Source organism: Leptodactylus fuscus, chromosome 2, assembly GCF_031893055.1.
Source record: "Leptodactylus fuscus isolate aLepFus1 chromosome 2, aLepFus1.hap2, whole genome shotgun sequence".
Classification (NCBI taxonomy): Eukaryota; Metazoa; Chordata; class Amphibia; order Anura; family Leptodactylidae; genus Leptodactylus; species Leptodactylus fuscus.
The window spans coordinates 166978496-167004711 of record NC_134266.1 but is presented as its reverse complement, the minus strand read 5'-3'; the positions used below and the strand labels follow the sequence as shown (position 1 = coordinate 167004711).

Genomic DNA, 26216 nt, shown 5'->3' with positions numbered 1-26216 from the left:
GTGTGCTTAGCACACACATTCAGCTCTACTTCATCGGGCTAATAGAATGCATTGGCCAATCAGCGCTGGCCAATGCATTCTATTAGCGTGAACTGAGTTTGCACAGGGGTTCTAGTGCACCCTCGGCTCTGCTACATCAGATTGCTACATCTGATGTAGCAGTGCCGAGTGTGCATCAGATGTGTAGTTGAGCAAAACTGACTCAGCACTGCTAAGTCTCTGCATTCGCATAGGAATGCATTGGCCAGCCTTCGGCCAATCAGCGCTGGCTCTGCCGGAGGAGGCGGAGTCTAAGGTCGGACCTGAATGGAGACTGGTGTGGAGCGATCTTAGACTCCGCCTCCTCCAGCAGAGCCAGCGCTGATTGGTCGAGTTCCGTACTCTGGCCAATCAGCGCTGGCCAATGCATTCTATTAGCCCGATGAAGTAGAGCTGAATGTGTGTGCTTAGCACACACATTCAGCTCTACTTCATCAGGCTAATAGAATACATTGGCCAATCAGCGCTGGCCAATGCATTCTATTAGCTTGATGAAGCAGAGTGTGCACAAGGGTTCAAGCGCACCCTCGGCTCTGATGTAGCAGAGCTGAGGGTGCACAAGGGTTCAAGTGCACCCTCGGCTCTCCTACATCAGAGCCGAGGGTGCGCTTGAACCCTTGTGCAGCCTCGGCTCTGCTACATCAGAGCCGAGGGTGCGCTTGAACCCTTGTGCACACTCTGCTTCATCAAGCTAATAGAATGCATTGGCCAGCACTGATTGGCCAGAGTACGGAATTCGGCCAATCAGCGCTGGCCAATGCATCCCTATGGGAAAAAGTTTATCTCACAAAAATCACAATTACACACCCGATAGAGCCCCAAAAAGTTATTTTTAATAACATTCCCCCCTAAATAAAGGTTATCCCTAGCTATCCCTGCCTGTACAGCTATCCCTGTCTCATAGTCACAAAGTTCACATTCTCATATGACCCGGATTTGAAATCCACTATTCGTCTAAAATGGAGGTCACCTGATTTCGGCAGCCAATGACTTTTTCCAATTTTTTTCAATGCCCCCGGTGTCGTAGTTCCTGTCCCACCTCCCCTGCGCTGTTATTGGTGCAAAAAAGGCGCCAGGGAAGGTGGGAGGGGAATCGAATTTTGGCGCACTTTACCACGTGGTGTTCGATTCGATTCGAACATGGCGAACACCCTGATATCCGATCGAACATGTGTTCGATAGAACACTGTTCGCTCATCTCTACTAATGACCTGTGACCAGGGAAGATCCCTCTCTAGAAACCAGAAAGCTCAGGATACGAATACAGTGAGTGGATGGTGGTGGCAGCAGCTATGTGAAGTAATTTCTCATGTGGAAATTTTTGTTATATATTAGGAAATGACCAATGTTAATATGTTATCAAATTATGGCACTCTGCAAGCAGAAAATACGACTTGGCTAAAATACAACTGGTAGTGGCAGTCAAGACTGACTGAGCAAGGCTGACCTGCTCCTTTTCATCATAGAGATGAGCGAGTACTGTTCGGATCAGCCGATCCGAACAGCACGCTCCATAGAAATGAATGGACGTAGCCGGCACGCGGGGGTTAAGCGGCCGGCTGCTGTCAAAGCGGAAGTACCAGGTGCATCCATTAATTTCTATGGAGCGTGCTGTTCGGATCGGCTGATCCGAACAGTACTCACTCATCTCTAATCATAATCTTTCTTGTAGCTAGGCCACATCCATTTAACATAATTTTCTAAAAGTGCCATTGCTGCCATACAACTTATACGTTTCCATTGCATTTTGCAAACTGATGGCATGATTCTAGCATGGCCTACATGGAGGATATCTAAATACCTTTATTTCTCTAGAAATGTGAGTTTAGGGAAAGGTGCAATATCCTGTAAGTATGTGGAGCAGCAATTATGGGCAGAGAAAATACATGGCTTCACAGCCCATTGGGGCAATGTTTTGAGCAGCAGCAACAACATGCAAAATCAACAAGGTCAAGTTTTAGTACTGACATAAGTCCATCTGTGTAGGCCCAGTTCCAACAACATCCAGGTCTATCTGCCTCCTCTGTTTCCTGATAATATCAAGATCGCTGGGTAAGAGCATCGATAGGAGGACCTTGGATTCATGCACACACATGCAAGCAACCTGCATGCTTCATTGCTTACATAGTAACAAGCATATTGTTAGCATGAAGCACAGACAAAACTACTGGATTGCTGTGCTCTTAAACCTCTGCTGTAAAGGAAAACTAGGGGATTTTTCTCTGCAACCCAAATGGAGGCATAAGTATTATATTGTCAAGACATGTTGTATACCCAGCTCACAGAAGCTTTCAGTGAGACGACTTCCAGTGCAAGCATGTTATTCAGACAGCACTCCACCACCTATGCTAGAGCAAAGGTTACAAGTAGCAGAAGGTAAGCAGTAGCACCAGAAGCAGCCAATACATTATCCGAAATATGATCAACCAGAATTCTTCTACTTTGCTGAGCCAACTGAACACACAGTAGGTAACAGATATCTAGTGGCTGAACAACCAGGTACAGACATACCTAAACTGTTCATTTACTCCAGCTGATAACCTTGATTCCATGGAATTCTGATTCCAGTATTGCATATTAGACTAGTTTTGTGTTGTCCAGCCTCAACTAAAATGGCTGAGAATATGTTCAGTGCTGCAGGTAATGCTGTATCATCTAGTTGGACCAAACGGTCTACCACGTTTGTGGAAATAAATTAGGAATGGGTTTGTAAGGATTTTCACATACCTCCAGCTGATGCCAATGAATAAATCTGCCACTGCATCTGTCTCCATGTATAATGTTCCATTTACTGTACTGCTGACACTGCCTTCTACCAAATCAAATCAAATCAAATAAGCTTTATTGGCACGTCCGAATAGATATTTGGCATTGCCAAAGTTAGTAAAGTGTGTGTGTGTGTGGGGGGAGTTGGATTCGGGTGGGTATGGGGGGTGGGGTGGGTGGTTTGGGGTATAACATTCCGTGGAGTCTCGTCTTCCTTTTAGTTGGTGACCACTATATGGGGAGGTGGGGTGGGGTGGGTGTATTGGGGTATAACAGTCCATGGAGTCTCATCTTCCTCTTAGTTGGTGAAAGCTGGACACGTATTGGGCAGCGATCTCCACAGTGGCCTCTTCTTTTCCCAGTAGGATGTAGAGTTTCTTCTTCTCGTCTGCAGATATGAAGTCTGGGATGTGGGCAGAGAGTCTACCCTTACACAACCAGACATCATCTTCTGTGGCCTGGTCTGTCATGTTCTATTCCATAATGTGCTTCCACTGATGTTGCCACAGTTACTACAACCATCCCCACCACTCAGCTAGGTAATTCCTGTGGCCTAGTTAATCACATTATATTATTCCATACTGTTGGTGCCATAGTGCAGAAATAATGAAAAATTAAAAAATAAATAAATAAAAAAGATTAACCCCCCTCTCCCCCCCCAAAAAAAAAAAAAAAAATCCCTCATGACATCACTTCTGTACAATACCAAAGCCAATGTGATGTGTGATATGTTCTCTCCCAAGGGATTTTTCGAGGTTTTTTGTTTGTTTTTTTTAAACATTTTTGGTAAAGGTAATTTTTATTTATTTATTTTTTAAATGCCACTTCTTTTTTCAAACAGACACACTGCCAATTTGCCAGTGTGCCACAATAAAATATTTTCTTCAAATTCTGTACTTTTTACCTTCACTGCTATTCTGTTGGCATAATAGAAACAAAATAAACCCATTGATTATTCCAATATTGCTGTGTTGGTGTATCTGAAGGGCATTATTTCATGGGTATATTTCATAAAGCTAATTCTTGCTTCAACCAGACACACCGTCTGCCACACAGAATTCTGCAGTTGCCAATTGCCACACTTTTGGCTTAATAACACAGAGAAATTTCAGGTTTGTTGACAAGTTCCCTCTAAATAAGATTCTATAACAGAAAGGTTTCTAATGAAGGATTCGACAAACCTTTACGTAACACACACTTTGACATACCATATATATACCATATATTGATAAAGGCACATGGGGCTTATACAATAAAAGCAGACCTTGTACGTACTGATAACATATTACAATCCCCCAGGCAGAGTGAGGACACACGGCACTGTATTGTATTACTGTCTTGAAACAATTTCTCTAGAAGCGAATACCTTGTAATACAGCATGCAATAGAGCATACTACAATTTTTCATCATGTATTTGGTATACCTTGTTGAGAAGATCTTCCATATAAAAATAATCGGGAGATGAAGGTACAGTATGGGCAAACAGCAGGATATGAGAGCTGTTTAACACATCTTTACAATACCAATTTATAATATGACAAGGGCCATGATTCCTTAATTTGAGTGTAATAAGAGTTCATGACTCTTGTAATAAACCATGGAGTATTTCAACATATGTAGTTTCAGTCTGTATTACATTTGTTAATTTTTTTGTGAAAAAACAGGGCTGACTTCCATGAAAAGAGCGTTGGAAAAAACGAACTAGTAAGCAGATTTCTTGCAGTTAAAGTACTTCATGGATATTTTCATTAAAGCATTTACTAAAATGAAACGTGAAATATCTAAATAGAAAAATGATCAGCCATTTTTAAGTACATCATTCTTAAATGTGATTAAACATCCGGCTGTTAGTAATCACATGGCAAATTAAATGCATTGAACTGGGACCTATAGGTTGCCTGTATCTGACTACCTTGGATGCACAGGTCTCACCTAATCAATTTACTTGTTAATTAACATCACTTTTTTCAGTCGGTCGCTGCTCAATGAAGTGTGTTTCAGGTAATAAGGAGAAGACCTTCACTAGGAAATGTTGAAAATATCAATGCAGAATGCGTATTTTATAGATTTAATCAACCACACTCAGTAGAAAATGACGACTCGAGTGTATTATCATCCTTTAATCTCGCTGCTGCCTGTACTTATTCTGATTTTTACATACTCAGTTATCCTTTTCAGTAGAATTTAATCTACAAGGATAATAATATTTAACATGCTTGGAGGGGAAGATTGCTATCAAATAGAAATCTGTACTTATAACAACTTATTGCAACACTGGCCAAACAATAGAAAAAACTTCCTATTTTCTACCTTTATAAAAGTTGCTAAGTTTTTAACAAAATTCCAATATATGAAACTTGAACATCCAAAATGATTGGATCTCAATCTTTCATTCATATGGTTTAAAGACATTCCCAGTTAAAAAACATAAAAGGTTACCAGTTTGAAGCTCTGATGCTCTATATCAGGGGTAGGGAACGTGCGGCTCTCCAGCTGTTGCAAGACTACAACTCCCAGCATGCATACTGGCTCTGCTGTTCATGGAACTCCCATGGAAGTGACTGAAGCATGCTGGGAGTTGTAGTTTCACAGCAGCTGGAGAGCCGAAGGTTCCCTACCCCTGCTCTATATGCCTGTAAATACATTGCCTGAACTGTGTGTTGAGGAGTGAGGTGGGAGACAGTCCCACTGTCTGCACAGAAGTATTAGTTTTATCTGACATCACCGCAGTCACTGCTGTATTAGTGAATAGAGATGGCTTCTGTCTCTAGAAGCTAATACACAGTTTCAAGGCAATCTACTATACAGAGCAGTCAACACATAAAAATAAAAATGTATGCCTAGAAAATATATGCTACTTTAACGCCAGAGCATAAACGGGGCACAAAATGTATAAGACACTGTTAAAAATTGGCTTTTTCAGGTCTGTTTAGCCCTTCCCAACATTCACTGTACTACTGCAGATGTTGGGTCTTAAATATGGAGTGAAATGTTGGGACTTTAGACTCTTCAGGAGCTAAACGGCCACCATAGCTGTATTACAAAGCAGAGACCCATTAGCATTTTTAGTATATTGTATTAGTGACCAGACCTTCTGGGGTTTAAAACGGAGGTCAAAAAATAACAGCGAAAAAAGAAATTAAGCAAATACTAAAATTTTAAAACCCATCCTTTCCCCTAATAAGTAAAGTAAAACACTTACAAATTGGGTATTCCCTGAGCTGTATTTTATTAAACGCTATAACATAAAAAAAATCTAAAGAGCTAGCTAAACTACCTGTCTTAAGCCTTTTTGCCTCAAATAAAAATATGAATAAAAAGCAATCAAAGCATAATTTCCCAAAATGGTATAAGTAAAAAGTACATCTTGCCACAGAAAAAGACAACTTATGATGCCCTATATGAAAAAATATTTTTTTTATAAAAAATTATGTCGAATATGGTGACTCCAATACTTTTTTTTTTCAAAGTTTTGGATTTTTTTTTAAGGTGTTAAATTCTAACAAAAGCTGTTAAACTTTGATATCACTGTAAGCATACCGACCTGCGTAATACAGGTAACATATCATTTTGACTATATGGTGAGAGCTGTAAAAACAAAGCTCAGGAGAAAGTTGTGCAAACACAATTTTTGTCTAATTCCACACCATGCTGAATTTCTTTCCAATCGTACAGAAGATTAAATGGTAACATTATTAGTGCAATGACGCTTTCATATAGCTCTGTAAATGTAAAAATGAAAAATGTTATGGCTTTTTGACAGGTGAGAATAAAAAATGAAAATAAAAAATGTCTGCAACAGGAAGATTTGTTTTCTTATTTTTAATATTTTCAAGGATAGTGGATTAAATAAAAATATGACATGGTATGGTTTCCAAAATTACCTTTAAGAATTAAGCATATTATATGCCATATTCATATAGGTATTAATATTTCCACAGTGCATTGCACTTGGTGACAAATATCCTAGTGGTATTATGAAGGTTAAGGAAAAAATAGATATGTGACCATAATACCCGGCCCAAGGTTAATATGTTTTGAATATCAGTATGTGTCCATTGCAATTTGGGAAAAGATTATATGATTATAAAATCTTGTACAACTTTAAAGTACAGAGAAAGTAAAGTGGTCATTTTACAACGTAAGTCAAATAATCTGAAACTTAGAGGGCAATACATTCTGGAGATAATCTGATCTAACCGATTAAAGAGCCCCAATGTCTCATCTATCAAGGTTTATGTTCAAAATAGGAAATGTATTGATAAAAACTCTGCATTGTAATTCAATTGCAGCTCAACAACAGTTTAGGCAGATTGCTTTCATTTCCTGCACAGAGTTTTGCAGCACATTTCTTTTATTTTACTTAACTGTCATTTTTATTGAGTAGTTTCTCACAAAAAAAGTTATATAAGGGATAAAAGGTAAGACAACAGAGGGGGGAAAGCAAGCATTCAAATCCCCAAATAAGGAAGAGCCATATATATATATATATATATATATATATATATATATATATATATATATATATATAGACAATAAGACAAACAAAAAAACAAAAACAAAAAAAAACCCAAAAGGACAAGACAATGAAAAAAACAAAGGGGGAAGAGCGGGAATGGGAAAGGAGGGAAAACAAGGATTTGAGATCTCGTAAAATATAGAGCTGAGTGAACACTGTTCGGATCAGCCGATCCAAACAGCACGCACCCATAGAAATGAATGGAAGCACCTGTGACGCTGACTTTGACGGCGGCCGCTCATCTCTAGTAAAATACAACACTTGTCTCAGGGGGTCCAGATGGAGCAGAAGGAATTCTCACGTCCTTCATTTGAGTGAGAAGCTCAAGAACAGAGCACATTTCTATTAGAAGACTATTGTAAGTGCTAAATACTACACCTCAAAACTAGAATGTCATTTCAATATAAAATAACAACAACAAAACACCCCAACAACTTGATAATACATATCCTTAGGCTTGCACAAATTTTGTTAGGGATTCCAAATTCTTAAGATACAAATTCAATACATGATTGAGGCATGCTACCAAAACTCTTAACAGACTAAAACGCCACATCCCAACCAATGACAAAAATAGAACATACATCTTGTGAAAGAATATGACAAAATCATATTTTTTTCAAAGTTGGTCAAAGTTGAGCCAAAAGAAAAGGTAGGAGTGTGTTGGTGTCTATAGCTATAATTCTCAGTGAGTGTACTTCTATAAACAACTAATAAAATTATTGTTCCACAATATAACAAAAATAGTAAATGTATTGTAAATCTGTTAGTGCATTAATATATTTAGTATATATAGCGTAGTAACAAATTATTGTATGCCGATACAAAATGAAGTATTAGAAATGGCCACTAGAGCTCCTCAAAAATCAACTTTTGCAAAGATCAGAATTTTAGCAACAAGCTTCGCCTACTATAGTTTGACCTTTTGAATCAAACTTTGTGCCTTTGATCTTTCTGTTATTAACAATATTTTCTGTCATAACTTTATTTTGTTACATGAAAAAAGAAAAATGGATACCGACATTTAATATATGAATTAATGTACCTCTGTGACTGTAGCCTAGTACCTAGGGGGAACAGAATATAGTTTGAAATTGAAACCATCATGGTGAAAGAGCAGTCTCTAATTCTTACAGTTTGTGGGTTTCTTTGGTCGATATATTACTTCAGGTAAAATAACGAAATGAATAAAGTCCTATTGAATTTAAGGTTGTGCAAATTAGAATTGAGGTATTCAACAATGTCTACCATCACCATAATTATTTCTAAATCACTTTTATGCTGTGGTGGGCTAGTTAGTGGTATATTAAATATACCTTTCTAGTTTCGAAGTGCTGTCTTGTTGCTGAGAAATTCAACTTTTATTCCATAAGCAAATGACCTGTTTGTTGCACTCGGGGTAAGGCCACAGCACCTCCTCTCTGACAGCGTAAGGCCACAGCACCTCTTCTCTGACAGCATAAGGCCACAGCACCTCTTCTCTGACAGGGTAAGGCCACAGCACCTCCTCTTTGACAGGGTAAGGCCACAGCACCTCCTCTCTGACAGCATAAGGCCACAGCACCTCTTCTCTGACAGGATAAGGTCACAGTGCCTATTCTCTGACAGCATAAGGCCACAGCACCTCTTCTCTGACAGGATAAGGTCACAGCACTTCTTCTCTGACAGGGTAAGGCCACAGCAATTCTTCTCTGACAGGGTAAGGCCACAGCACCTATTCTCTGACAGGGTAAGGCCACATCACCTCTTCTCTGACAGGGTAAGGCCACAGCACCTCTTCTCTGACAGGGTAAGGCCACATCACCTCTTCTCTGACAGGATAAGGTCACAGTGCCTCTTCTCTGACAGGATAAGACCACAGCACATCTTCTCTGACTATGTAAGGTCACACCACCTCTTTTCCCACAGGGTAATCCACATCACCTCTTCTCTGACATTGTAAGGCCACAGCACCTTTTCTCTGACAGGGTAAGGGCAGACCACCTATTCTCTGACAAGGTAAGGTCACAGTACCTATTCTCTGACATGTTCAATAGACAGTGATTATCAATAATTATAAAATAAGATGGTGCTCCAGCAAGTGTGGTCACACCCCAAGTGCACCAAACAGCTCAATTGCATATGGAATAGAAACTTGTCTGAACAAAAAAAAGATTGTTTTGCTGAAAATCTCAAAGCTGTTCTTGCTTTTTAAATATTTGAGATTCTTTTTTTAAAGTATTAGTTTTATATTATGTAAATTTATTTGTTGCATTCTAAAATTACTATCTTATAGTAGATTTATTTGTATCAATTTAATAAAACTTGTAACAGCAGAAAGTTACAGCGGATGATTGTACAAATCATTAGGAGATTTTTTTTTAATGCAAATTTTTTTGTAGTGTTTTGAAAGGACACTTACCAGGCAAAGAAATGTTGTAACATTTGGGGTTACAAAAAAACAAGCATAAACTCATATACATTGGCATATACCGTAACAGATATATGTTAAAGAGAGTTTGTCATCAGGGTGAAGTAAATCGAACCAACAACATAGTCAGATAGCAAAAGGAAGAACAAAGGGCCAGGAGAGATTTCAGCATAGCACTCTGGCCCTGTCACTCAAAGAAGGGGATGGACATATTAGAGCAACGTGGAACATAGTAGTTTGGAGCAATGGAGGTGCTCTCAGTTCTCTAGACTGCTCATTTGCATATTGTCAAATAAATTAATATCTCAGCAACAAGGGCACAAATTTTTATAAGGGAAAAATACTTTACATTCAGTTAAGCCTGAGATATGTAACTGTGTTGCTAGTTTAATATGCTTCATCCTGGTGACAGACTCCCTAGAACGAGATAAGTAATACATCACTCTTAGGGTGAGTTCACATGGTGGAAAGTGAAGAGGATCACTTTCCGCAAAGGATTTTTCGTGCAGCTAGCTGCGACGAGATGCCAATGCAGTGCATCTGCATTCCACCATGGCATCTCATTCCTGCTTAGGCCCAGATGAATGGGCCTAAGCAGGAAAGTGTCTCGAGCCGTGGACGCCACAGCTGACTGTGCGTGAAGATAGGTTGTGTTACATTTATTTTTCCACTAGCTGAAAAAAATTGCTAGCGGAAAAAAACTGCGAGTTACTCCCTTTGAAATGAATGAAAGGGATTTTGAGGCGGATTCTGTGTCAAATTCCGCCTGCAAGAAACTCTGTGTAAACATACCCTTAGCCTGCCTCAGTTAAATACTGTACAGCTGTATGCCACACGTATGCTGAATTACAGAAATATTACAAAGGTATTCTATCCTAGAGGTACCATACAGTGCCTAATGCATGAGTGCCTAGTGGTCAGTATTATTGACCTATTGGCCATCTATGCTAAGTGATAAAGTTAAACACAAGTAAGAAATTTAATCTTTACCCATCCAATGCTACCATTTTCAGTTAAACTAAGAATAGTGTTTATGTGTATTCTACATACTCAATGCATCAGCCAAATGGATAACATTTGTAATAACTAAAATTCCTGACATCCAAAACAATCAATAAAATGACATCAAGACAAAGGTGTGTGATAAAATGGTTATGGACATGGAATATTTTTCATACCTGTGACTGTGAATGAGTGCATTAAAAGCCAATCCATCAGACCAACTGCTGGTGAAATTGATAACGTTGACCTGTGGGTAATTGCGTGTTGATTGGCGGACCCAGCTCAGTAAGATCTTTTCTGTATTTGTCTGTTGCAAGTCAGCCATAATGCCTTTCATTACATCCTTCACCTGAATAAGATATACAACCATCAATGTTTGAAACTGTAAAGCAAGATAAACGATTTATCTTAACGCACAGCCCTAGCAAATATATAAGTGGCATGTTCCTGCACTAAATTGTTTTCTGCATCACCCAGATTATCAGAATTCAAGGGGAAGCAATGAAAAATAAAATGGTTTGACATATATTAAAATAGTAAGCTTGGAGACAGGCGTTAATCTGTTGTCAGTAGATGAAAGTTACAGGAGTGCCCTACTACAGAATCCAGGAGAGAGAGAATCATGAGATAAGTCCAGTGGGCAAAAATACATTTCATCCTTGGTAACATGGAAATCATTATATAAATAGATTATAAATGAAATATACTAGTAATGCTTATACAATATTTCAGAGGATTAAAGAAGGATAATTATGGTTAATTGTAGAGGGATGGCTATTTTTTTTTTTATTGCCACCTTATTGAAAAATATAACAAATTTTTAAATGCAAATCTATTGAAAAGAGAGAAATTTCAGGAGAAAAAAAGAAAAGTGATAAACCCGTACACACATAAAGAATGAATGAATGACATTGTGCCAATAGTCCTGTAGTTTAAAGTTACAATAAAGCTGAATACTTAACTTGCACTTCATTTTACGCTATATTCACATAGAGGATCAGAACAATGGACATACAGACCACTAAAACAGTGGACATCAACGTTGCCCGATGAATCCCATTGTCTATAATAGGATCTGCCAGGTGTCCATTATTTTTAAACTGAAACTACTGGATGAAAAAATTGCTTGAAGTTCGATTTTCCAACTTCGACTTTCTAGCAAAGGTGTGAACCAGCCTTAATTATATTTTTGTATAATTGGTTGGCCACGGAGAAAGGTGAAGTAATTAATACTTGATATAATTGTCTGTGTTCCTATTAATCAAAATTGAAAAACTGCCTGAAAGAAACATTAAAATCCTACATTTATTAGAAATTTATTAACACAACACTGATAACCATAACTACTTACAGAACAGACCAGAAAGAAATCCCTAGGTGCAGGACTTAATATGTCTACCCAATGTAATCAAATGTTCGCACAGTGGAATCACTGCAGCACTGTGGCTGAACATCAGTGCTGAAGGGAAGTGAAGAACTTAATAATTTGCTGTACTCTGGGATATGAGCTTATAATCAGTGGCGTAACTGCCAGTGGCAGCATTAGTGGCTACCACAGGGCCCGGGACATTAGGGGGCCCGGCTACAGCCACTACTTTTTTTTTTTTTTTTAATAGGCCATTACCTAGTGGAGTAACTCATGGCCGCGGTCGCTTCTCCTTCTGTGGATGTGGCTGTGAGCAGGAGTCAGGTTTGGAAAGTAAGGCAATGGGCCCCACAAATACTATTATTATACTCGGGGAGGGTTTCAGACCCCTGAGTCTAATGATCGAAGGCCCAGGAGAGGTGAGAGAACATAAAAAACACTGTCAATTACCTCTCCTGGCTCCAGGCAAGCTTCAGGCCTACTTGTGTGACATCCCTGATGTTACATGGCCAGAGCCTGTGTCCTGGCTCAAGTGACGTCATGTACGTCAGTGAATATGGGCAATATCAGACCAGGGGTGCACTGGAACCAGGGAGAGATAAGTAACATTGTTTTTTATGTTTGTATCCTCCCCTGGGTCTCCGATTATTATACTCTGGGGTCTGCTTACATTATAGGCTTTATTGAGCTCTGATGAAGCATGTTCATAATAGTGATACCGAGCTGCATTAGATGGTAGCCATATCATTATGATAGATACAGCTTTATTCTAATATAATACTCTCATAGGAGTTGGCAGAAAGCTAAAGTAAATCATCTGTGTGGACATAAAAGGGTGAATGATCCCCAAATTATTTTTTACTATCCCTGTAGTGTATGCAATTTCTCTAGATCACGGAAGCACCTCACATGTGCATGTAAACTGGTGTTTGGACACATTGCACCATACCAAAGGAAAGGCGAACCGCTGGGCATTTGAAGAGTAGATTTTGCGGGAATACTTGTCAGGTGCCATGACTCATTTGCAGAACCCCTATAGTACCAATACAATGAAAACCTCACAAAAGTGACCCTATTTTGGAAACTACATCCTCGTGGAATTGGAATATGAGAATAAAAAGTTTATTCTTTCCAATAAAACTGGAGTGATCACTCCTTCTCCGAAATAAACTTCCTGGATGCAGTCATCAAGATACAGGACAACAAAATTGAGATATCGCTGTATCGGAAGCCGATTGACCGCCCTACCTACCTAAGATGGGATAGTTTTCATCCTAAACACATAAAGAACTCCATTGTATACAGCCAGGCCATCAGATACCATCGCATATGTTCAAACCCTGCAGATAGGGACGAACACCTTGGGGGCCTCAAAAACACATTCTTGAGGCAGGGTTACCATCCAAGAACAGTTGATAACCAAATCACCAGAGCCACCAGGATACCAAGATCGGAGTTATTAAAATACAATACCAAACAGGAGAACACTCGGGTACCCCTGGTTGTCACATACAACCCCCACCTGGAGACGCTGAGAGGAATCACACGCAAATTACATCCACTACTGCAAAAAGACAACCATCTAAAATCCATATTTTCTGACCCCCCTCTCCTATGCTACAGACAGCCACCAAACCTCAGGAATATGATTATTAGCAGCTCTCTGTCACCTCCAACTAACAAAGGAACATTCCCATGTGGACAGAAGAGGTGCAAAACCTGCCCCCACATACTGACCACTGACAAGATAGAGATACCAAACTCTAACAGGGAATATAAAATCCCAGGTACGTTCACCTGTAATACACCTAATGTGGTGTATTTGATCATTTGCACCAAATGTTCCACTGAAAATCTGTATGTTGGAGAGACTGGTCAGAAACTCAGAATGAGAATTAATTCACATCGCCATACAATCAAACAACAGAGAACTGATCTTCCCGTGCCAAATCATTTTTGCCAGGAACACCACAGCATCATTAATGACATGAAAATCTTGATCTTAAAAGGGAACTTTAAATCAAGGAAACAGCGACTGATTTATGAGTACAAGGCCATGACCCTATTCCAGACGTTGGACAATGGGATGAACATCTCACGTGGGTTTATGTCTTTTTATACACATCATTAAGACAGCAATTAAGATAAGAACTGGGGGATCTGGCAATTGATTGTTTGTTGTTATAAGTATATAGTAATAAGCCTCTTCCCCCCTCCCTCCTGTAATTCTAGCCCTGTGTCCAGTTATAAATATGCAGCCTCTACAGAGTGTTTTTTAGTTATATCTGAAGAAGAAGCTCAGAGGAAAGCTTCGAAACGTCATATTCTGTCATCATTATGAGTTAGCCATTAAAAAAGGTATCACCTACTGAAGACTTGCAAAGTTTTTTTTGTTTTTTATATTTTATAACCACTGGCTAACGGTACCAAAACAAACATTTTTCTTTTTTACCAGTTAAACAGTCACTATTGTAAATTTATACCACAGACTTAAGGCTAGAGCACAATAAATGATAAATCAGATGCATTTCTGTCAAAAGTGTAAAATCCATAAGATACAGAGCAATGTATATTCCCCGTCTTCTATATTTCCACTTACTCAATGCTAAATATGAATGAAACTGCCTTCCTATGATCATCACAATGTGAACAATATGAGGAATCTGCTAGGTCTAAACATTTAGAGCAACCATAATAGTATTAATTATCACAATATTATAATAATAGCTATGCCTCAGCCTCATTACTATATATATATATATATATATATATATATATATATATATATATATATATATATATATATATATATATATGCTTTTTATACAATCACAGGACAAACAGTTGCATAAACAATTAAAGTTGAACTCACCTGCCAATGGAGGATGATGCTCCAGATCAATCCAAGGGTCAGCTTGTGATTCCCATCCACTATGTCTGAGCTGCCAATATTTACCAAATCAATCTGTATACAACATAAATAAGAAATGAATGAAAAGCTTCCTTGTTGATGCAGCCATTGCTATTTGATCCTATTAATTTTCTTTATCTTAAGTACATACTATTTATCAAGCTCAAACGCTTTTATGGCTACTAGTAACAAAACACTATTTAATACATGAGTAAACATTCTGACTACTTTTGATTTTCGAGCAGCATTTGTGACCTTAATAAATATTTTAATATAATATATTAATACATCTTGGATCCTTTCTTGGATCTTATTTGTCCTTTCTTTATTCTTCTCCGCTTTAATCTGTATAACGCAGGGAAACTGAGGCTGGGAAGAGTAACTTCAACAGTGATATCTCAAGCATTATAAAATTTTGAACAGTGGTTAACATGCCATTTGAAAAATATATGTTATACACCGGTTTATATCTGGACGTGATTGTGGATGTGGTAATTCAATAGTCCACACAATGCAAAATCAAGAATAAGCAATGATCATGGCGATATTAAAAGGACTAGTAGGTTAGTAATACTCATGGCCAGATGGTTGTTGATAAATGTCCCATAGTGGACCAAAATGTCTGAATACCTGTGCAATCTGTACTACTAACCTACTAATCTTTTTAATATCGATCATTGTTCATGATTTTCTAATAAAATATAATTGAAGCAGTAGTGACAAGTACTGTGGATTTTGCATTGTTTGTTCTTGAGTCATATGACAGATGAGATTGTCATCAGTTCTATCTGTATAATTTTCTGAGATATTACCAGTTGAAACCAGAGTCGAGATTGGCAGTAGCTGCTAAGAACTCGCTACCTTGTTCAGAAATCTTAGATAATTCCATGGTTTGCAGGTACAAATCTGATGGCTTGCTGCACATAATATCTAAAATACCCTAGAAAACCAACAAAAACGTAATGTTGAAGATTGCTGCAGCTGTACATTTAACTCAGAGTTATGTTACACTTGGCTTGCTTGGCTGTATCTGGATTTAGAATACAATAATTCCTTGTATAACTAAAAGAAAAACAGATTTCACGTTTTTTCTTTTTCCCTTATATGACAGGACCAGGGGCAAAGTGATAGAAGAAGTGTGCATTTCTCCAAGGTTCTTCTCACATACAATCTAGATGCAGCTGAGAAAAGCTGGGTTCCTTGCTGGAGGGTTTTACCAAAACCCTGGTAAAGGTCTTCCTGCTGGAGTAGGGAGTTTTGGGTGTGTTTCTACTCCATTCAGCCACTCCAGGTTATGGGATATGTGAGGTTAAATCCTTGTAATCCTCAAGTGTGTATAAAAGGGCAGACAGCACACAGGTATATGGCTTTCTCTGCTCCTGGAAATTTGTCTTTGAGTAACATTGCTATATGCTGTGTTTAGGGAGCTGTGCAGAAGGGCCAGCTCTCATAGTTAGGTGACCTGTGATGTAGGTAGAAGCCGGACGGCTAGGATTTTATTTTGTATTGTATTTGTTTTTGTTTTCCTGCACAACTTCTAATAAAACTGGTTGCGGCCAGTTGCACCATACTTGGCTGGACTGAACTTTCATTTTTTTGTGCAAAAAGTGCTCGTCTATCTGAGGAGATGAAGATCCCTGAGCTAATCCTGTTACACTTATCAATGCCCCCTTTTTTGCACAAATGACTCCTATATGCACTTATGCTTTTAGATTTAGCAAGATAAGTTTTCTTTTCCTGACCTCTCAAATTCCTGATAATTTATCTTATCGCTATAAAATATTTTCTATGAAATAGCTTTACAACATTGCTTATAATCATCTTGAACCAGAATTAATTTGTCCCAAAGCAATAGGGGAGTAGGGGCCTGCAGATACTCCTGTTTAATTTAATTTTTAGGAATGGAACCTCGTTTCCAAATGTCCCATCCGTTCTAATATCGGAGACTACACATAGTTTACAGTTATGACATTGGTAGTCTGTATGCAATATGCTTGAAGACTTAAACTACTCAAGGTTTTTGAACCAAATATGAAGCATCTTGTGTCACATATGTCACTGAAAGGAAAATTGTAGCGAGGAGAACATTTTTTAGGAAACTAAATACTGTCGGACATTTGTTACACTAAACCTCGCACATTCCAGTTTAGTCCTGTTATTTGCTGGTATGGTGGGTGTGAAAGAACAATGTCTCCCTGACTGCTATATGCTGAAAGCTAGGGTTATTCTGGCAGGGATCTCCAGACACTGGCATTAACTCACAGTCTCTTACTATCTCCTATGGATTCTGGCTTTCTTGCCATATGACTCAGCATCTGTCATATTCACAAGGCATGTGTGTCACCCTTCTTAATAGTTTATCAAACAGCTGCATAGCTCCTTCTGGTAAATTTCATCCACAGAAGATACAATTATAAGTGCAACCAAATATTTTGTAAATGATAATGTAACTCTGTGTGGCCACTGTAATTGTAGCTAATTGAAACAGCATTTTTTTCACTTTATTTTCATGTAATCTGATATTACTCTTTATATTTAAAACCATCAAACTATAATTGCATTTTACTGTGTGAATACATATAAATGTTTACTTAAGATATATAGTCCAAAAGGTTAAATCAGTTTTTGTTTACTAAATGTAATATAATTTACTTGTAAAAGGTTTCACGCATACATTTTGAATTACGCAGCAGGAAATTGGTAGTTGTAATGAGCTGTTCTGATTGAGAATGAGTCACTTGCATCCCTGAGTGAATGTAGTAATGCTGTTGTTTTTATATTCCAGTCTATAAAAGCTCTATAGTCTACAATGGACATGTATACATAGTGCTATATGGTATATAGAGGGCTATCAAAAATAAATAAAATATTATCATATATATTTTAGCACATTGGTCATGCATGAGTACTTTAAATTATCGTATTTTAAAAAACATTTACAAATGCATGTCTATACAGTTCTATATTTATAATAACCTAATATGCATAAACAAGCATACACAACCCAACATGTTTACCAAATGAAGACTCTCTCACATACAAATTTAATTTTTTAGGATCAATTATTCCTAAAAAGAGCAAAAATTTGGAGCTGTGCTCAAGTTATAGGCAAATAATCTTATTGAATACGGATCTAAAATGATGACCTAAGCAACTGGCTAACAGAATTGTTAAATTTTTGGGGATTTTAATTGGAAGAGACCAGATGAAACTTGTGCCAGGTAGGGAAGATAAATTTAATACATCAAGATTGAAACATTTAATCTACTTTGCAAAGAAAAAATACATTCCATTAGTCCTCCTCGGCACTGATGCTAAGAAGGCTTTCAGTAGGGTCAGTGAGAGCTTTATGAAAGTTACAATTTAAAATTCAACTTTACCCCTGCTTTCTTCTTATACACATATTAAACTACTTGCGTAAGGGTTAATGGCACCATGTCTGATTACTTCCAAATAGAGATGAGCGAGTAGTGTTCGATCGAGTAGGTGTTCGATCGAATACTATGGTATTCGGAATACTCGTACTCGATCGAACACTACTAGCTATTCGAAGTTTAAGGTTCGATGCAGAACCAGCGTTGATTGGCAGAATGCTGGTTCTTCTCTTACCTTTCTGAAGTCTTCTCCGCGCTATGTCCCCGCGTCTTCTTCCGGGTGGAATTCACTCTGCCTAGGCATCCGGCCTAGGCAGAGCCGACGCGCATGCGCGGGCATACCCTCGCATGCGCAGTCGGCTCTGCTCAGGCGTCGGGCCAGGCAGAGCCGACCGCGCATGCGCAGTTGGCTCTGCCTAGGCCCCGATGCGTAGGCAGAGTGAATTCTAGCTGGAAGACACCGCGGCGGCGCTGCGCCAGGAGAAGACTTCAAGGGGAATCCAGCCCGACCGTCACTCTTGGACTTGGTAAGTATAATTATATCGAATTTTGTCTACCCCCTACTTTTCCCTCCATAGACTATAATGGGGTTCGAAATCCGTTCGAACAGCGTGCGGCTGTTCGAATTGGATTTCGAACCTCGGACATTTTAGTGTTCGCTCATCTCTACTTCCAAATAAAAAAAAAAATGGCATCAAACAGGAATATCCCCCTCCTCTGCCTCATTCATTCTTGTGATGGAAACCCCGATTCAAAAATTAGGACAATCCCCAAATATTCAAGGCATAACTGTTGGGAATTTTTTCCATGACACTGCAGCATTTTCTGATGACTTTTTAGTTTTGTTAACTAATTCATCCATAGCTATCCTGACATTCCTCCATATTTCTGAACAAGTTGATCAGTTTGGCCTCTAATTTCAAATTATCTATGATAAATCTGAAATCCTAACACATATTGGGCAAACTCTAAAATCTATCTCTCCATTTCTCTGGCCCAAACATTCCTTTAAAGTTCTCAGAATTATAATATGTACTGACCCTGACAGACTTTACTCTCTGATGCTGGGTTCACACTAGCGCCCGGAGTCCGTTCTGAGCTTTCAGTCTTGTGCATGGCCAATCTCAGGGTTCAGCGCACACTCAGCTCTGCTTCATCTCTGGTGTAGCAGTGCTGAGCGCATGGCCAGCACTGCTACATCTCAGCATAGGAATGCATTGACCAGCGTTGATTGGCCAAATGCCATATAGAGTACATCATTTGGCCAATCAACGCTGGTTCTGCCGGAGGAGGCGGAGTCTAAGGTCGGTCTACAGCAGTCTCCATTCTGGTCCGATCTTAGACTCCACCTCCTCACAGATGAGCCTCTGGCAGAACCAGCGTTGATTGGCCGAATGCTGTACTCTGTATGGCATTCGGCCAATCAACGTTGGTCAATGCATTCCTATGGGAAAAAGTGAGCTCCCGCATATCACAAGCTGACAGGGATCCTGACCAGATAGAGCCCCAAAGAGCTGTGTGAGTGACATTCCCACCTAAATAAAGGTAATCCCTAGCTAACCCTGCCTGTACATCTATCCCTGTCTCACAGTCACACAGTTCACAGTCTTATATGAACCGGATATTAAATCCACTGTTCGTATAAATTAGAGGTCATCTGATTTTGGCAGCAAATTACTTTTTCCGATTTTTTTCCGATGCCTCCGTTGTCGTAGCTCCTGTCCCCAAAAAAAAGCGCCAGGGAAGGTGGGAGGGGAATCAAATTTTTTATGAATTTGCCACCTGGTGTGGCAACATCTCGAACAGCCTGATATCCGATCGAACATGTACTCAATTGAACACTATTCGCTCATCTCTAGTTATGAAGTTTGGAAGGGGAGGGGAGTCAAAATCGAAGAACAAAAATCAAAAAATTCCTCCTCTAGGGTTAATACAGGAATATCTCCTGATCACTATTCACCATAACTCTAATATTCGTGGCTTTCATTCGGGTACTCTACACTTCAAAGTCTCTACCTTTGTGGATGAGGTTCTCCTCCACATCATGAAACCCTTGACCTCCTTGTTTTCCCTCTTATTAGAAATTTCCACCTATAGTTCCATAGTAACTATTAAATTAATCTCTCAAAGAGTGTCGCTCTAAATGTCTCTCTCGATACAGACACTGCTTGGACCATCCGCTCCGCCTTTTCCTTCTTGTGGAATACTAAATCCATAAAATACCCTCATCTCCTCCACCTGTCTTTAGCATCAATCCTCTGTGTACCCTCCTTATCCTTGCATTGTAATCTTATATTATAGCTATAGTTCTACTGCATTTATGCTTTTATAGGATTAAAGGGGTTTTCCCTACTCGCCCGATCATCAACTTTCAGGCTGTCTGCTTTGTTCACTTCCTGGTTTGCTCTTTAAATTGGTGGGCTTGGTATCACTTGCTGTCTCCCAGACAAAGACAGCTCTGCTAGCTCTCTTCATAGCAGTACATGTTTGCAGTCAGTAATGAGGGATGGTTGTAAATACATTAGCACAGTATCTCTGGAAGATGCACAATATGAAGCTGACGTAGCAGAGCTGGATTTACATACTACAGGACCAAGAGTCAGCTTGCAATAAACTCAGTTTTAGGTCTGTGCATATATACAGAGGTAAAAGACTCCCTGTCTCAGCCCTTATCAGCAAAATTCTATTAGCCGACCCGATAACTGGAAGAGCAGGAGATAAACAGCTCAGAAATACAAGCTGCTCCTCGGCACTCAGCTCCCCCTCCGTCCTGAGAGCAGTGAGCTACGTCACTTGTCCTGGGTGGAGATATAAGATCATCCCCAGTTCCGTGGTTATGGAAACACAGTGTAAATAATGAAATTAATAATCTCAGATAATAGCCAGGAGTGGCTTTGTAAGAAGTGGCTTTGTAAGAAGCATTTCAAGGTCCTGGAGTGGCCTAGCCAGTCTCCAGATCTCAACCCTATAGAAAACCTTTGGAGAGAGTTGAAAGTCCGTGTTGCGAAGCGACAGCCCCAAAACATCACTGCTCTAGAGGAGATCTGCATGGAGGAATGGGCCAACATACCAACAACAGTGTGTGCCAACCTTGTGAAGACTTACAGAAAACGTTTGACCTCTGTCATTACCAACAAAGGATATATAACAAAGTATTGAGATGAAATTTTGTTACTGACCAAATACTTATTTTCAACCATAATTTGCAAATAAATTCTTACAAAATCAGACAATGTGATTTTCTGGATTTGTTTTCTCATTTTGTCTTTCATAGTTGAGGTCTACCTATGATGTAAATTACAGACGCCTCTCATCTTTTTAAGTGGTGGAACTTGCACTATTGGTGACTGACTAAATACTTTTTTGCTCCACTGTATATGTAAAACTTTTAATAAAGATATGATGTTTAAAAAAATGAAATAAATGCGAGTACTGCTTTTCCACTACATTTTCACAATGTTTTTTTATTTTTTGTGCAGCACTTTTTTTTTAACTGTGTTTTTCTACAAGTGGCCTTAACCTAAAACAATGTCATTCAACTGGAGTTGTTTCATAAAGTAACACCTGTAAATTTACTGCCAGGAAAAGATTTCCAAACCTATAATTTGGCTAATACCACACATTGCAGAAAGCTGCAGAAAAACTCAGCAAGTTAAAATTACCTCTGAAAACAGTGTTTTCCCAAGCTTATAGGGGGTCAAAAATACAAAACACAATGGAAAAGCAGTGAAAAAAAGGCATTTTTTGTGATTGCATTTTCTGTTGCAATTGTACAGCATTTTTTTTTCTACCTGGGGCCAAAGCTTTAGGCTAAGGCCCCACATTACGGAAATGCAGCTTTTTTTTATGCAAATTTTGTTGAGGTTTTTTGAGCCAAAGCCAGGAGTGGATTGAACAGTAAGTAGAATTTTAAGAGCTTCCTATAATTTTTCCATTCCTTTTGCAGCCATTCTTGACTTTAGCTCCAAAAACCGCAACAAAATCTGCAACAAAAAAAGCTGAATTTCTGCAACGTGGGGCCTTAGTCTTAAACAGCTTTCCACATAAATAAAAATCTATTGAAGACAACAGATAGGAGGCCCAAGGATAAAATACTCATCTGCCCCCTGTGCTAGCTAGTTTCCAACACTGCGTAGGTCACCACTGACCTGGCATTTTCAGGCATTTCTTATGTGTGTGTCAAAACACCAGGAAGTATACATCAGATACCATATCAAATCAGAACTGGTGTGGCAATAAGAGCATGAGAATCACTTTTTTTAATGTTACAAATGTAGCAGCTGTTAACATTACAGTTTTCAGGTTATGTTATGAAGTTTCTAAGTTATGCCCACAAGCAGCGCCGCACCTCCCATGAGGCGACAGCTTCAGGTGGCGCTATGCCAGGGCCCCCAGGGAGGGCGGCATTTTTGCTTACCTAAGCCAATCCAGGACAAGCTGTCCTGGACTGGCTTAGCACCGAGCGGTGGATTGGGGAGGCCACTGGAGCAGCGCTGCTCCAGCAGCCTCCCCTTACACTCAGGCAGAGAGCAGGTCCTCTACCTTCCTGCTCTCTGCCTGCGAACGCTGCTAAGCCCCGCCCCCTTTGCTTCGCCCTGCCCCTTCCGCTCCGCTTTCTGTCCTTCGCCTCGAGCGGCGAAAGGGGCAGGTTCACCCCTGCCCACAAGATATTATGATATTGTGCTATGACTTAACAATTGCTACATATGTAGGTCTCCCACTGTAAGCACTTTCCATAAAATTTTTATTTAGCTGGCAAGCCCCTTTAAAATGATTAAGCCACAGATTATATGTGCAGTAAAATAGGATATAAAATAATACATTAGAAACTATCAGGGGAGACACAATTTGTTCTGCACTTTCAGTACACATAATGTAACATGATATGTGTGTGTTTTGCTATGATTAAGTATTAGAACGTATCTATAGACACTGTTTTTAAATAACACAACCATTTTGGCCTTCACATGTAACCAGTGAGCAATTCTTTATCAAAACCTAGATTTTTGACATGATAATCCAGGTTAGTTTAGCATTTCCATAAGGTCACATGGATTTATGAATACACTTTATGCAATGCAAGCTGAAAATAACTTCTTCACAAACTGATAAATCAATACACGATATTACTTAGACATCTGAAGTAGTGTTCCAGTAAAGTTCCCAAGTAGTGCAATACATCAAACTACCGAGCGTTCATCTTTCATGTGCTATCCTAGGAAACAGCAACTTTTCTTAGCGAATAATCTTGTTCATTTGAATTTATCCTTGAGGTGAAAGTTGATAGAATTAGAAAAACTGACTGAATGTTCTACAAGGTTGTTTATCATTTCACAATATCTAAAGTTTACAGTATAATAAAAGTGATGACTTACTTACTCCTTTGACTTTAGCTGTCTCCAGAAATACAGCATGTATGAAGTAATATGGGAATGTAAAGTGTTTTCTAACCTGCATTTCAATGTTAGTCTTATAATAAAATAACTTATATGAAAATGGATTTAACCCTTAAGTACTATCATGGTGTCTATCATAATGATTAGAGATGAGCGAACACTAAAATGTTTGGGGTTCGAAATCCGATTCGAACAGCCGCACACTGTTTGACTGTTCGAACGGGTTTCGAACCCCATTATAGTCTATGAGGGGAATTGCTCGTTTCACGGGTAGGCAACATTCGCTCAAATTGTACTTACCAAGTCCATGAGTGAGGGTCGGGCTGGATTCTTCTCCCTGCGCAGCGTCCCCACGTCCTCTTCCGGCCTTGAATTCACTCTGCTAGGCATTGGGCCTAGGCAGAGCCGACTGCGCATGCTCGCACTACAAGCGGACATGCGCAGTCAGCTCTGCCCAGGCCCGATGCCTGGCAGAGTGAATTCAGAGCCGGAAGAGGACACGGGGATGCTGCACAGGGAGAAGACTTCTAAAGGTAAAGAACCAGTGTTAATTGCAATGTATAGCATTCTGCCAATCAACGCTGGTTCTGCATCGAATCTTAACTTCGAATAGGTAGTAGTACGAAGTATTTCAAATACCGTAGTATTTGATCGAACACCTACTCGATCTACTCTCTAATAATGATATGTGTATGATAGACATCATGATAGTACTTAAGGGTTAAAGCACATCCTAAATTACTAGAGTAACAAACAGTGGGTATTCACAGAGGCAAGCCTATTGCCTATAGAATGTCTTCATATTTTCTGGAGATGTAAGGCAGCACACAGGTTAAACTTAAGGCCAATGGCATTAAAATATTTTCTGCAGATAACTTGAAACTATGTTTTATACCGTTCTCAATGCGATTTGAGTCATTTAAACAAGCTATGCTGAAATCAATAGTACAGAGCTTGGGCATGGGGAATAGCATTATTTATGGCAATTTTCAGCAGTTTTCCTCTCTGCAGTTTGCATTCCTCTCTGATCTAGTAAGTGGAGGCTAGGTACCATTCATGGTGACCAGTGAGTAGGAGAATCTGCTCGATTAATGTCTCACTGTCACCATAAAAATATGGTAAAGTTAAGTTTGACTTCCTGCAGTATGATAACTTGTTGCAGTGTGACAACAAATGCTATTTAAAGTAATTGAAGATGACATTCTGTCCCAAGTGATATTACGCTGTATCAAGTTTAAATTGTTTTTGTATATACTGTATATTGTGAGAGATTGAAGGGTGTGTTCTGGGAAGACAGGTATGTCCCAGCCAGGCAGCTAAAGGGTGTTTGGTAAAAACTCACACCAGGGAGGTCAGCTGACTAATCAAGGCCTGATAATAGTCTGAGTGTGAAGACTGGGAAGGGTGGCACCACACTGACAGAGTTGAACTGTCCAGACTGGACCTCCAAAGCAAGTACTGTGCCACCCGTTGTTATTGCCAAGGTGGGAGACTGGTAGCCAGTCTCCTGTATAGTCAGGGAAAAGTTTCCTTACGTTTAAGTTAGTCTCTCAGCCAAGAAGGGTTTTGTTTTGTTTATCCTGTGGCTTTGCAAAAGCAGTGTATGCACTGCAAGTGAATAAAGCCTGAACTTGTGTGCAATCCAGTGTATGTGTCCCTGTTTACTGCACTGCTACCGAGCATCTACCTGAGCGATTCCCCACAATATAGAGAGAAGTATTGACCTACGCTACTGTGAATAAAGCACATTTTGTTGTAATAGACAATACACTGCATCTGAATATACTTGTATTTCTGCTATCTCTTTCCCTCTGACCCCTCCCCCTACCAGCCGCATAGACATCTGTGGACACGTGTAATCCAAGGTATGTGACTCGTAATCTGTCTTGAGACATATAAAAAAAGAATTTTCAGAGTGGAAATCAGTTCAGCAGAGGACAGGGAAAACAGGGAAATGGCCTGATAAGAGCAGAAATGAGCACTTTTCTGTGATACATTATACTGTAAAGTCTCTTATGATCACTATTGACTTATGCACAGTCTGTTTAAAAATGAGTCACCATTTAAGCATAATTTTCATCTTGAAAGTTTGAGTTCCTGCCTTCAAATCACCCAGAATATGGTACTTTTTAACATGCACACTACTTGGTTCAAGTAATATTTGCTAAAATGTCTTGCAACCTCATGATGAATACACGTTTAAAAAGGAGACATAGACAAAATACAGAAATAGGGCCATGGTGAGCTCCATGCTGGAGAAAACTCCCATCTCATGTATGAGACCGTGACAGTATTGGGCAGCAATGTGAGAAGGAGCGCTATCGGAGGTCCTTCCCTCCATCCGCGGTCAGGCTGTATAATCAACATCAGGCTAAGCGGAGATCACTCAGAGAACTAAATGATCCTGAAGTCTTTTTTTTTTCTTTTTAGTT

General features: G+C 39.3%; 1 protein-coding gene across 11 annotated transcripts in view; it reads right to left on the bottom strand.

Annotated features, from left to right (window-relative positions):
* The window catches only part of DMD (dystrophin), a 1873751-nt gene that overhangs the window by 1367180 nt on the left and 480355 nt on the right, over positions 1–26216 (bottom strand). For all 11 annotated transcript variants that reach the window (XM_075265063.1, XM_075265067.1, XM_075265060.1 and 8 more), the window contains 2 exons: positions 14976–15068; positions 10914–11086 (listed from right to left, as the gene is read on the bottom strand). In XM_075265063.1, the coding sequence (XP_075121164.1) occupies positions 10914–11086; positions 14976–15068 (266 nt within the window). The remainder of the gene's footprint in view (positions 1–10913; positions 11087–14975; positions 15069–26216) is intronic.